This window comes from Lissotriton helveticus, chromosome 6, assembly GCF_964261635.1.
Source record: "Lissotriton helveticus chromosome 6, aLisHel1.1, whole genome shotgun sequence".
Taxonomy (NCBI): Eukaryota; Metazoa; Chordata; class Amphibia; order Caudata; family Salamandridae; genus Lissotriton; species Lissotriton helveticus.
The window spans coordinates 824,745,440-824,759,313 of record NC_136067.1 but is presented as its reverse complement, the minus strand read 5'-3'; the positions used below and the strand labels follow the sequence as shown (position 1 = coordinate 824,759,313).

The 13,874-nt window shown below is 40.4% G+C and overlaps 1 protein-coding gene across 1 annotated transcript in view; it reads left to right on the top strand.

Annotated features, from left to right (window-relative positions):
* Positions 1 to 13,874, top strand: part of AFG1L (AFG1 like ATPase) — a 562,248-nt gene that overhangs the window by 189,753 nt on the left and 358,621 nt on the right. Inside the window, exon 5 of the mRNA XM_078648410.1 lies at positions 7,630 to 7,760. Coding sequence (XP_078504536.1) covers positions 7,630 to 7,760 — 131 coding nt within the window. The remainder of the gene's footprint in view (positions 1 to 7,629; positions 7,761 to 13,874) is intronic.

The following is a 13,874-nucleotide window of genomic DNA, read 5'->3' as shown; positions in this document are numbered from 1 at the left end:
CGCTGTGGCGAATGCATTTCGGCGTCTTAAGCCTTCTTCAGCGCCGTGGGTGTGACGATCAGGAAGCAGGTGAGTATCCTGGAATAAATGTCCTCCCCCATCCTGCTTCGTGAACTACTGCTCCGCCCCATGAGGTAACTACCAATCGCCTTTGCCTCCTCCTAGACGCCTCTCGAACAGCGCCTACAGGTCCCAGCATGCATCTGGAAAATGCGGGTAGGCAATGCGCGGGGTGGAACAGAGCCGCCATGAACCCCAATGTCCAGTAGTCCCCAAAACAAGCCTCCTCCTCGAGTCCCCAACCGCATCCCCCATCACGCCTCAGGATTCCTTGTAGCGGGGGCTCGGCTATTGATTCACCTCGCCCAAACGTGATGGCCGGAGACATCTACACCGCCCTATTTCCTCCTGTGCGTGTGGGTGGGCTATGGTCATTCCTGTGCCCAGGACAGCAAAAATCACAGAACATTTATCTAGAACACCAACCAGCGCCTCTCCTTTATGGGCATGAACTCCACTTTTAGGTACGCAATTCTTTCTTTCACGCTTTAGTAGTCATTACCCGTTTCGGTAACAGCCGTTACCTTGATCACATGATTACAGTGCATTTTCGTCTTTCATAAATACCTCCGCCTACCAGTGACGTTGTGTTATTAACAATTGCTGTCTATGATCTCAGTGTGCGTAATCCCAAATGGGGGCTGTACAACCTTGATATTTAATTCAACAAATAAATTTGCTATAATATTCTAGGCACATGTTTGTAATATATAAATATATACATAAATAAATAAATCTGTATTAAAAAGTTCACATCATGAATTGAGTTAAAACATCATTTTTAACCATTATAATTCATACTGAAACTAAATACTCAGACTATATTCAATCTCCATAGTACCAAGTTGGACTGCTTTAATTATATCCGCATGAATGCATTGACCAACATACTTTGATATGCTTATCTCATATAATGATAAAACAAACTACATATGCCTATTTAAAAGAAATATCACTTGAACTTGGTTGGTTAAATGCTTAAGCTTATAGCAGCAATATAAATTTTAAACATAATATCTGATTTTAAAAAATGCTCATGTGCTTGCTAAATCTTAAAGTGCAAGTTAACTATGACAGTGTTAATGTGCAAAAATAGTGCAAACCTGTGTGTCATGCTGCGGTGGATCTTTAATATTTATTGTATGATTTTTATTAAAAACAAAAGTTTTTTATTTAATAAAAATGTTTTTTTTTTTGGATCAAATTTATTTGTATTTTGTTGAGACAGAACATTGTAACAATTCTATCCCCGTCCTGGCACCCGCAGTATAGTCCTGGTATAAAAATGTTTTTGTGTTTTTATAAATTAAGCTAAAATATACGGCGGGATAAATATAGAGTAAATTGTATAAGTATCAAACACTAGGTAAATATCTCAAATACTGGATAGATGTACAGTGAAGTGAATTACTATTATAATAATTATGCAAATCTTCGTTGTTGTTCAGCCCGTTAGGAGTCTTAATGTCCAGCTCTAATATCAAACAAGTTTCGAGCTGGTGCAGCAGTTTCTCTTTATTACCTCCTCGTCTCAGGGTAGGGACTGAATCAGCCACAAAGTATTTCAAACATTCAAGGTTGTTATTATGTATGGCTTTGAAATGTCTGGCCACAGGATATGTCACATCGCTATTAACAATAGCCCGCAAGTGCTGAAGAATTCTCATGTGCACCTGCAGCTTAGTGCTGCCCACATATTTTAAGCCACAAGTGCACGTGAGAACATACACAGCAAAGTCTGTTCTAGAATTGAAGTTGCCTCTAATGTCTACCTTATCAGTGTCAAAGGCTGTCTCATAATGTGTGGTGTTGACACCAAATTTACAGGCTCTACAAGTCGAGCACTTAAAAAAACCATTTTGTTTAAGCCATGAGGTAATCTGACTTAATTCAGGGCTAGCTTTCACTAGCTGCGTTCTCATAGAAGGCTCCCTCCTAAATGTGATAGACGGAGCTGCAGGTAGTCTTGGGGCCAAAACAGCATCAGTCCGTCCAAATAGAACACTCTCTTCTTAATCGAAGTGATGGCCTTAACTTTCTTTATGGTATTAGATATCCACGTCCTTCCCCTCCACATCCGGTGATGCAAGCTACTTATCAAGCATGGCATTGAGCACATCGATTAACACAAGCTTCTTACTGATTGCATTATAAAGCTACACTTTGGAACAATGAAAGTATTCAAATAAATAGTAAAGCACTTCAATGGTCTATTTGGATGTCATGTGGCATCAATACACTTGATCAAGTTTTATCAAATGGGGAGCTAAAATCATTTGATCTACTTCATAAAGAAATTGATCTTCCATTACATAAAATATCACAATACTCACAATACTGTCTAAGAAGATGTTTAGGTTCTTTCCCCCTGGATATTATACCCCTCACCAATATTGGATTATCTTTCTGTTTGGGGACGACACAAAGGAGTGATGTCAGGCTTATATAATACTTTAACTCGTCCCTTATTTTCACAACCACTTGCTAAAACTCTTCAAATGAAATGGCAGGAACGCCTGCACATTACTATTGAAGATAACACATGGTTGGATATCTTGGAAGATCTTGATAAATGAACCAGAGAAGTTCGCTTGAAATTCTGTCTATTTAAAATCTTGCATGACTGGTATTGGATCTCTATGAAATTACAAAAAGCAGGACTATTGTCGCACTCTAAATGCTGGAGATGGTCGGAACTTAATTGTGATCTTCCCCATTTACTTCATGATTTCCCCACCATATTGAATTATTGGACTTTTATAGGGACCACACTACAGAAAGCTATTCTAACCTTCTGTCTGCCACTTACTCCATCACTTTATTACATGATTTTCAAACTCTTCCTTCCATTACATGTCCGCAACGTCGCATTTTACACACTGCACTCTCCACTGCTAAAATATGTATTTTAAGACATTGGCAATCATCTAACCCTCCCTTGAATGAAGAATGACTTGTAACGATGGTTCAAACACCGTCTCATGAACGTATTATATACCAACTTCAAGATCAAGAGGAAATCTTTCAACAAGTATGGAATCCCTTTCGTAAAGACCCCTAAACGCCCTTTTTCTCCTTTCATATATTCTCTTTACTTTCTATCTCTGTATGCTTAGACAAGGAGTCTGTCTATATCTATCTCTACATCTTAATCTATTTCTATTTCTACAATTACGCTTGTATAAACTTATTTCTTTATAAGGATGTATCTATTTAAATTGTACTTCCTTGTATACTTGTACTTGCGTTAATATTCACTTATGTATTCCTCTACTTATTATTTTTTCCTACTTATTTCTGTTTATTTTTCCTTTTAGCTTCTTTTTTTCTTCTATTTACATTTCACTCCTTATCAATTTCCCTTATATTGTTCAATTCTCAACCCACGTTACCCTTTTTTCTATATCTTTATAAATATCTCAATGATACTTGTATATTGAAATAAGTTTACTTTTTAACATACTCTTTATATCATATAAGATGCCTTATGTAAATTTCAAATGTTCTACCTTTTATGTGATAATGATATTCTATATGCTTAAAATGTTAATTGGAATTATATATCTTTATATATATGTATTTATTACAAGTGGTTTCAATTAAAAATTCCGACACAAAAAAAACAGCATCAGTCACTATAATGGGCCAGTTTTTCTTGATAATGGCTTTTATTTGTCTTTGTTGGCCATTAAATCTAGTTAAAAGCTTAGCCATGTTATTATCTTCTCTTAATTCTGATACTGTTATTTTGGCTTTTAGTGCTTCCTTCACTGTACTGAAGTAGCAGGGATTCATTCCCTCGTTCTAATTTTGGCTTTGTTGGCCGCTTCTGTCTCTATTAGTATATCCCCTTGCTTTGAACCTCACTATGGCTTCCTCCATGCTTTTACCTAGTTCTCCTTCCGTACAGCAAATTCTTTTTAATCTTAGGAATTCCCCAAAGGGGATACTGGCTATTAGATGTTTAGGATGAGCACTCTGTACATGCAATGTGGTGTTACCTGCCATGTTTTTCCTACACAAACTTGTCTCAATCTTCTTTTCAGAAATATATACTTTTACATAAAGGAATATGACTGTCTGACTACTCATATTTGATGTGAACTTAAGATTCACATTGTTCTTATTGAAATCCCTTATAAAATTAGCGGCACTGAGCTCACTCCCTCTCCAAATTATAAAAATACCATCAGTGAATCAAAGCAATACACCACATGGGCATTATATTGTGTGGCATGGGTAACTCTGAGAACCTGCTCCTCCCACCACCCCTCATGCAAACAGGCATAGCTGGGGAAGAAGCAGGCTCCCATCGCCACTCCGAGTTTTTCTCTGTAAAGTTCCCTGCCAAACAGAAAGAAATTATTAAACAAATACCATCTGATTAATTCAATTAACATGACATTATGGTTGTAATTCATTAGAGGTCTTGTATTCAGAAAGTGTTTGACTGCTGCTAGTCCCACTTCATGATCAATACTTGTATAAAGGGACTCTATGTCCAGGGTTATAAGCAGCATTCCCTCTGTTCATTTGATATTTTTGAGTTTAGATAAAAAGTTTCCAGTATCCTTGATGTAAATAGGTAGATTTTTAACTTGATCTTGAAGGAAATAATCAATATATCGTGCAATGTTCTCACTAATACCTCTAATAGCTGAAGTTATTGGTTAGCCTGGAACAGGTACACGTTCTTTGTGTATTTTAGGGATAAAATACATAGTTGGTAGCACTGGCTATTCATTGTGCATAAAATTGTATTCATCCTTGTAAATAAGGCCTTTTCTTTTCCATTGCTAGAGATACTTTTTGAGATCCTCCTTCGCTTTATTGTATTTTTCATTACAGTTTTTTCATAGCAATCTGCATTATTAAGTTGATGGTGTGCTTCCTGTATATAACCTTTTTTCGGCCACATTACGACATTGCCGCCTTTGTCCGACTTGTTTATTACCAATTCATTGTTCTTTTTTAGCTTGCGCATTAGCTGGTTATATTGCAAATCCCGGTATCTGATTTTTCCTCTATTACATTTTACTTTACAATTAAAGATGTTTGAGATCTTCTGTTACTCTGTCATGGAAAATATCCAGGGCATCTTTAGGCATCATAGGCAGGAAAGTGGATTTTGGCCTCAACTGACTTTTTCCTGCTCTGGTTTTAATCAAATCAAGTGATTCCAACTGGTCTTGTGTGGACTCAGCCCCAAACTCAGATTCTGTTTCTATGTCATCATTGTTTTCTTTGCTCAATCTGTAAAGCGTTAAAATTGTAGACGCATCAGATGCTTGAAGGTTGTCATTGGTTGTGTTCTTGCTTTCCATTATGGTGGTTTGAGTATTGCCTTCTTTAATACTAAAGAATGTTTTCTGTTTTAGTTTTCTGATGAACTGAAATACACCCACCCTTGTACTGGCATAATCAAAGCTTGTCTCAGTGCAAAATGATAAACCTAATGCTAACAGTTGTGTTTCTGCTTTACTCAAAATTGTTTCAGAAAGATATACTACTGTGTTTTGTTGCCCCGCTTATTGAGCCATTGCGGTTTCTTGTTTTTTCCATTTTCTGAGTTTTCTCCTTGCTCTCCTTCTCTTGTTCCTGTGTTTTTTGCTGTTTTTTTTCAGGTTCTGCAGCCTTAGTGTCTGTCTCCTGTCGAATGCTACAAAATCAATTTCTTCTGCTAGGCTCAATTTGCTCAGCTCATCTTGCATGTTGATAGAGGTCGAGCTTCCCTCAGAACTGGTGTCGCTAATGGCAGAGTTTAGGTCTGAATTTGATGATGTTTCTTCAGTAACCTCCTCCGTTGCTTTTCCTATGTCTGTGGTTTTAGACATGTTGTTCATTCGTATTTGCATGACATTATCAGATTTACGCGCAAACTTAAAAATTTGACCATGCTCTTAATCAATTATATCTCTTGCAAATTTATGAGCTTTCTGGAATTTGATTTTGTCCTCTTGCATTTTTATTCTCTCTTGAATTTCCTTTTTTGCTTTAATAATTTAGTCTTGTGAATCGCTTTTAGCCAGCTCCTGATTTATTTTTTCAATCCCTTGTATGAGGGCTTCTCCATCTATTTTGGCATATTTGATTAAAATGCGGGCTAAATTCATGGAAGCCATAAGGTTATTTTCAGCCCATTCTTTTAACATTTCTGGATTCGGTTTTTCAAAACATGAGGCCAGCAATATACTGAGTCCACGAGGGACCCTACCTGCCTCTTCATATTTTTGTAGGGATTTCTGCTCCCACCACTTTGTTGTTTTATTCTTCATGCATTTTTCTAGTGTTTTGAGTAAAGTTTTTATACTTGTGTCCTTACTGCTTGCTCCTGCTTCTTGAGGCTTACTTTTTGCTTGAACACTCGGTAAATTGTTAAATAACTCCTCCGCCGCAGCTTCTCTTTCCCGCATTGTTTCCTTAGACAAATCAATCAATCAAACATACTTGCTTCGCGTTGCACGGCACATGTATTATTTACTTTAAACACAAATGGTGTGTTGTTTCTTCTGCGCCTATCATCTCCCCACCTGCGCCTCTGCCGACTCACTTATCAGTCGGAGTATTCCCGGACGAGTCCTCCTACTCAGCCTGCGATTGCTCCTACTCGGGCAAGCTTCTCCACAGCTGTATCAGGGGGCTTCTGCAAATTTTCCTCCAGGAAAGAACGATTCTGTGTACTTTGGCTGAACACGGAAGCCTGCTTGTGGTGAGGGGTTCATCAACGAGAGCAGCCAGCTCCCGTAAAGGATCGAGAACACCAACAAGAGCCCCTCCTTTACTTCCTCCTCAGTGAGATCGCAATAGAGGGCATGAAATCCACCTTTAGGTACGCAATTCTTTATTTCACGCTTTAGCAGTCATTACCCGTTTCGGTAACAGCCGTTACCTTGATCACATGATTGCAATGCATTTCTGTCTTTCATAAATACCACCGCCTACCAGTGACGTTGTGTTATAAACATAGTGAACAGACTGTTTAACAATTGCTGTCTACGATCTCAGTGTGCGTAATCCCAAGTGGGGGCTGTACAACCTTGATATTAAATTCAACAAATACATTTGCTATTATATTCTAGGCACATGTTTGTAATATATACATAAATAAATATATACATTAAAAAGTTCCCATCATGAATTGAGTTAAAACATAATTTTTAACCATTATAATTCATACTGAAACTTAACACGCAGACTATATTCAATCTCCATAGTACCAGGATAGACTTCTTTAATTATATCCGCATAAAATAATTTTTTATCTTTTTTGGGGAGACCCCTCCCCAACCCTTCATAGTTACCTAAAATGCGTGGTAAAGGCCTATACGCTCTAAATGAATATGGGGTAACAAATGTGTGGTGAAGGCACCCCCATGTAAAATTCGCATTGCAAAGACTTTTCCCCAACAAGGCTGGCAAAAGACGTATTTTGTTGGTTTTTATGGTTGTATTTATAGCACAATGCTTGTTCTTTTGACTCCCCTTTCCAGACGTTTAGTATAGGGTTGGGCCAAACTAATTTTTTTCTTACTTCATACAAGGTATGTATTTTCTCCTTCACATTTCCAGGAATACATCGTCTGAAGCAGACCTTGCCGAAGAGGAAAGCAGGATTTATGGCCAAATCATATGACCCAATAGCACCTATAGCTGAAGAAATTAGTGAGGAAGCCTGCCTTTTGTGCTTTGATGAATTTCAGGTAATCATTTTCTTGTATCCTGTGCTATTAATGTGTACACCTTTTGTCTAAAACTGTGATTCTTTTGGGTTTCAACATTGGCAATTGTCAATTGAGTTTTTGCATACAAGAGGTGAAATTCATGCAACCGAAATATAATCAGAGGACATTTAAAATGTGATGAAAGTGATTATTACGTTAAAACCTCAGGTGGCTATAAGAATATTAGATTGTTATTTTGTAGTGCAATTGAGAATTACTTTTAGGTAGAACGAATAAAAATGGGTGGGAGCGGCCTTAAGGAAAGGAGGGCTGAGGAAGGGTCGGTTTCCTTCTCTTTTTCTGTTTGACTCCTGATTGTAACTCCTCTCTGTAGTTGGAGCAGATTATTCTTTAATTTGTAAACCTGAGGCATCCACCCTTGCTTCTCCTTATCCTCCATGGAAACTGACGGACTTCATCCCTGCTAAAACTCAGGGGACCTTCCTCTACTATATTAGGGGCATCAAGCTCCTTTAGATTATGTTGAAGGAAGTCTGCTAGCTTGTTGCAGAGTTCCTGTGAACTATCTATTTCTGAACGGGCCAGAGGTGAAGATAGCTAATGAATAAATGTAAAGAGCTCTTCTGGGGAGTTGGTCAACTCAAATTTGTTATTACAGTAGAGCCTTTTATTCTTCTATAATGGCAAGTTTGTAATCTCTGAGGGCTGTCTTATATAAAGACCTCTCCTGCTCCCCATAGTTTCCTGTAGGTGCATTCCTGACGGTGGCAAGCCTGTCGTATAAGCCTTAGATGCCCTGTAAACCTAAGGACAGTCTGATGTTTTCTCAGGAGTTTCTATTCCCATAAGGAAGATACAATATCAGCTGCAGAACATTGCCAGGCTGAAAAGTCTTTAGCCCCTCTATCCACATTGTCATGGACCTTGCAATGCCTGCTATTAAGGGCACTGGAGAAGGACTCAGCTGAGACCCTCTTCTGGTTCCTGCTGATGGTGCGTTGCGGTAGTCGAGCCTGCTTGTGATGAATGCTTGTCCATCTAGTGTTCTGTGGCAGTCACTTGAAGATCTTTCATAGCATGCGTAGGATGTGGGAGCATGAGGTGTTCCCTGCATTGACTTGTGCCATCTTGTTGAGCTTGTTGTCTAGGATGATCCCCAGATTTCTTGTATGGTCAGTGGTTGTTGGTACTAGCTCCTCCGGCCACTTTTGGAAGGGCTTATTTCCTAAGACCAGTACTTTGGTCTTGTCGAAATTGAGCTTCAAGTAGTTGGTTGTCATCCACTCGGCTACCATGGTCATGCAGTTGAAGGAGTTGGTTCTGGTGGTGGTTGTCTTGTCCATCAGGGAGAGAATGAGTTTGGTGTTGTCGTTATAGGAGATGATGGTAATGTCTTGGGTTCTGATGATGTTGATGAACAGTGTCATGTAAACATTGAGCAGGGTAGGGCAGAGGGATGATCCCCGGGAGACTCCACAGATCAGGTTCTTGGTCTCTGACATGAAGGGTGCCAATCTGACCCTTTTGGATCTTCCAAAAAGGAAGGAACAGATCCAGTTGAGTTTGGATCCCTGGAGGCCAATCATGTGGAGTCTTCTGAGAGATTTGTGGGAGAAAGTGTCGAAAGCCGCTGAGAGGTTGAGCAGAATGAGAACTGGTGTTTCTCCTTGGTCCAGGATGGTCTAGATGTTGTCGGTGGCTGTGATGAGTCTGTTTCGATGCTGATGTTCCTTTCTGAAAACTGATTGGGTGTTGTCAAACCGGTGGTGAACCTCGAACCTTGCTTAGTTGGTTTCGGCCAGCTGATGGTTTCTTGAGGAGGACGTTGAATTTTGCATGTTTCCAGTCATCTGGGAATATGACGGACATGATGGAGGTGTTGATGATGTGGGTGAAGGCGGTGCTAATTGGTGGTGTTCGCAGGTTGTAGACGTGATGAGGACATGGATCCATTGGGACCCCTGAGTGGATGGTATGCTGAATTGGGGTGGATATGTGGTGTGAAAGCCTAAAAGTGAGAGAAAAAACACAAAAGCGAATGCCACAAAGTTGACAGGCACATAGGGATAACCACCTTTTCTTCGGAAACCTACTCAAGAATTGTCTCTTTACCACATTACCACCATATGCGAACAGAAATATACAATGTATCCCTCTGTATATCAGCATTTATTTGGACTATAGGTTTGTACCCACATATGTGTATTGCTTTGTATAAACGTGTATAATAATTGTTTTTAAAAATATAGATATTTGTTAGTTCTGCTTAACAAATTAACATATTACTTATAGTTACATTATTATATGTTTTTAACATGTATATATGTGACTACATAAATTAGTACATTTTTATCATAACTATCTGCAATTGCTTCACTATTAAATTACAAAAAATAAATTAATTAATTTAAAGTACAACAACTCTTGAAAGCCGGAGTTTATTAAATGCATATTTAATCTACAGGGCTCCGACGGCCAACCTAATGCATGCCGACAATGCCTCCTGAAAATGGTATGAGGCCTTGAATGTTGACGCTGATAAAGAGCCCCAATCAGAATTGAAGGTGGACATGCCAGAGAAAAAATACCAAGAGACCGAGAAGCCGGTATATAATAGGATTACCGCTCTCAGTACAGTGATCGGCGTGGCGGTCCTTTGCTATATATAGGCGATTCCTAAGGCAAGTGAAGGGATCAGGACAAGAACCTACCCTGCGGGGTGCATTGAAGCCAAGAGTGAAGCCAAGAGTGAAGCCGAAGGTGACACGGATATGTCGCCTAAAATCGCAACAGCTTCGGCAGCAGCGGCGGCTCGGGCTCGAACTGCGAGACAGGCGCAGCGGGAGATTACGGAGCGGGCCGGCAAGACGGACGGAGGAAGTACGGGAGAGGCTGCACAGATGGCTGTAACGCCGAAGCGTGGAGGAGCTGCGGCTGCGGCCGTAACCCGGAAGAGAAATCCGACCAGTCCATCAGTGGCGGATCTGCTGCCCCAGGACTGCTTCCGGATCGAGGCGGGAAGCACAAGCTTGCAATCCCCAGCGAGCAAGAGCAACAGCCCGCGGAGTTGGCGACTGAAATCCCTGATGTGGGGGATGCACCTTTGGAAGGAGCGACCCCAGTGATAATAAGAGAGCAAGTGGGGGAAGCTTCAGCTCCCAACTACAATGGAAGCGCCCCCCGTGAATCGGATGACAGGGGAAAAGAAGGTATGCAGCCACCTCCTTCTCTTACGATAGGGGACAAAGACACTGGCATAAGTGTCGATGGGGGGACTGGTAGTTTGATTGCTATTAATTCTGGAAATAAAGATCAAATACAGCCCCGGGAATCGGCCTCAGACTTTCAAAGGTCGCAAACACCTCAACATCCCCAATCCATGATAGCAGGCCCTAGTGCTGTTATAAATGTAGCTATAAGTACTAATAACATTGAACTGGCTGACTTGACCAGACCGAATGAAAATAATTCTAATGTTGAGATCGGCGCTGATACTGAGAAAGACCCCAGTGATTTCTTTTCCGAAGAAGCAGAGTGGTCCGATGACTACATCAGACCTGACGGATGAAGGTGCTAGCGGCGAGAAAACAGACACAAAAACTTCTAATCCTACATCTAAACTGACTGTGAAGCGGAAATAGAGACGTAATGGGGGGACAGACCTAGACTGGGAATTTACACCGACCAATCTACTCATGAGTCCCTCATCTTTACCTACTCCCTCACGGCAAGCGGTGCATTCTGCACTCACTGACCCACCGGCCCCAACCCTTGATACTATTCTTCAAGCCATTGCATCACATCGTGAGGAAACCTCGCAGGACCGGGCGCAGGGCTCAGGCAGCCTTACGCAAAGTACAAGGGGTGGTGCGTAAGTTAACTAAGAACTGTAGCACTTTTGGGGACCGATTGACAGAACTTGAGTCCAGAATAGTTTCTAACTAGTCAGGGATTACCAAGAATGGGTAGAATCCCACGAGGCTGAGCTGGCAGATGTAAGGTGGAAACCTGAAGAGTTTGAAAACCGCCAACGCAGAAATAATTTGCGTATTTTGGGGGTTTCCGAGGCAGCGGAAGGGGATGATATATGTCTATTTGTGGTGAAACTTCTTCGGGACTCTCTATCAGAACTTTCTAGCTGGAATTGGGACGTAGAGGTGCAGCGCTCCCATCGTATGCCATTCACTCTAAAGCTACCAGTGAAACCCGGAGCATACCCCCAGGCCATTCTTGTATTTTTTAGCAATTTTTTGCTCCGCCAGGCAATTTTTGAAAAAGCAAGGCCTGAGGCGAAATGCACCAGGAATTAGATATCCTACTTTGTGCGTCCTGATTTCTGCCACTCAACTGTCGAAAGACGGTGGAGGTTACGCCAGTTAATCAAACCATTTCAGGATTAAAAAGCACAGGCCTACCTCAATAACCCGGCACGACTTAAAGTAATTTATGGTAGTCAAACAACATTTTTTATTTCTGAAATTAAAGCCAAAGAATACCTGGATGGGCTAAGCTAAGCTACATCAGCTTGGCTATAACTAGAATAATGTGATGATAATATATAAATGAATTGAAAAGTATAGTTTGTAATATATCTACTCGAATGGTTGAGTCTCTCTGGTGGAGGGGGGTGAAAAAGAAAGCAATGAAGCTTAATATCAGCATCTATATGATATGGATAACTCGGCATTTGAATGTACATAATCAATGATTATTAGGTTGGTCCCTGAGCACGTGTTGCATGCTCATCACTACCAGACTCTATTGGAGTCTGTATGCCTCACTACAGGTGTGGGTGGGGAGGCGAGGGAGGGCAGGGGGGAGGGGGTGGAATGGTGGTAGGAGGGCAGGGGGAAGGGCAGTGGGCAAAAACACACAAAAAAGAAGCAACGCCAATTTGAAAATGGAACTTAAAAACGATATCACTGATTTTGTTAAATTAATTAAAGACATGCTAAAATTCAAGATGTTCAGTTTGGGTTTCCATGCTCCAAGAAAAATGCTGGGCAAATCAAAATGGGGAAGATAACGATATGTACTTGGAATGGGGCAGGACTCAATGATAGAAATAAGCGTGCCCGGTTGAACGAAATAATTAAGCATAATAAGGCCGACATAATTTGTCTCCAAGAGACTCACTTACCCTGGGATAAGAGGATTTATTAAGTATATATATACTTTCAATGTATTTATGTATCTAAATATTTATTACTTCACTCCTAATTCAGCATATCCAATGCACTACCATATTTCTCAGCCTATACCGCCATCAATATGTCCTCTACCTCAACTCTGACTCATCTCAAACCTCATTCTTCTACTCTTTCCAATGCACTATCCTATTTCTCACCCTATACTTATTTGTACCGCTTTAACACTTCAGGGGTAGGAAGGGCTATATAAATGAAAACCTTTTCCCTCTTCTATCCCTCCACTATCCTTCTCGATCCAAATAACAGACTAACATATCCACCACTCAAATTACTTCATATTTCATTATACAAATTCACCGCTAATTCTTTATGGGTTCCAGAGTAGCATGATATTACCAGATAAAGCGCTTCAGTACCTCATCAGGGGTAGCAAGCTCTATACAGATGCAAACCTTTTCCCTCTTCTATCCCTCCACTATCCTTCTCAATCCAAATAACAGACTAACATATCCACCACTCAAATTACTATCATATTTCACTATACTAATTAACCACTAATCCTTTGTGTTCTGGAGTAGCGTGCTACTTACCGAAAAAACGCTTTGACGCCTCGTCAGGTGTAGTAAGCGCTGTATTAATACAATTGCAATACAATATACGAAATCACGCTGGCACTGATAATGTATCTGTTTTGTTTGGGTGTTTTTGACTAATAGAGAGGGTAGCTTTCGTTATTGTGGTTTGAACATTGTAATGGTACTACTACAGGCAATACTTGTTCTGTGTGCAAAGCAACTGTGCTTTGCTACTGCAGGCTGCATCCTTTCAGTGTGAGGTAAGCTTGTACTTTTGCTGCATGCGCCTGCAGTATATCTTGTAGGAGGGCAAGATTGGGGCAGGTGTGTGTGCATGTCTTAAGCAAATATGCAGTGTTTTGCGCGTCTTATGAAGCTTTACTAAGTGTTTTCTCTAAAAAATAAAA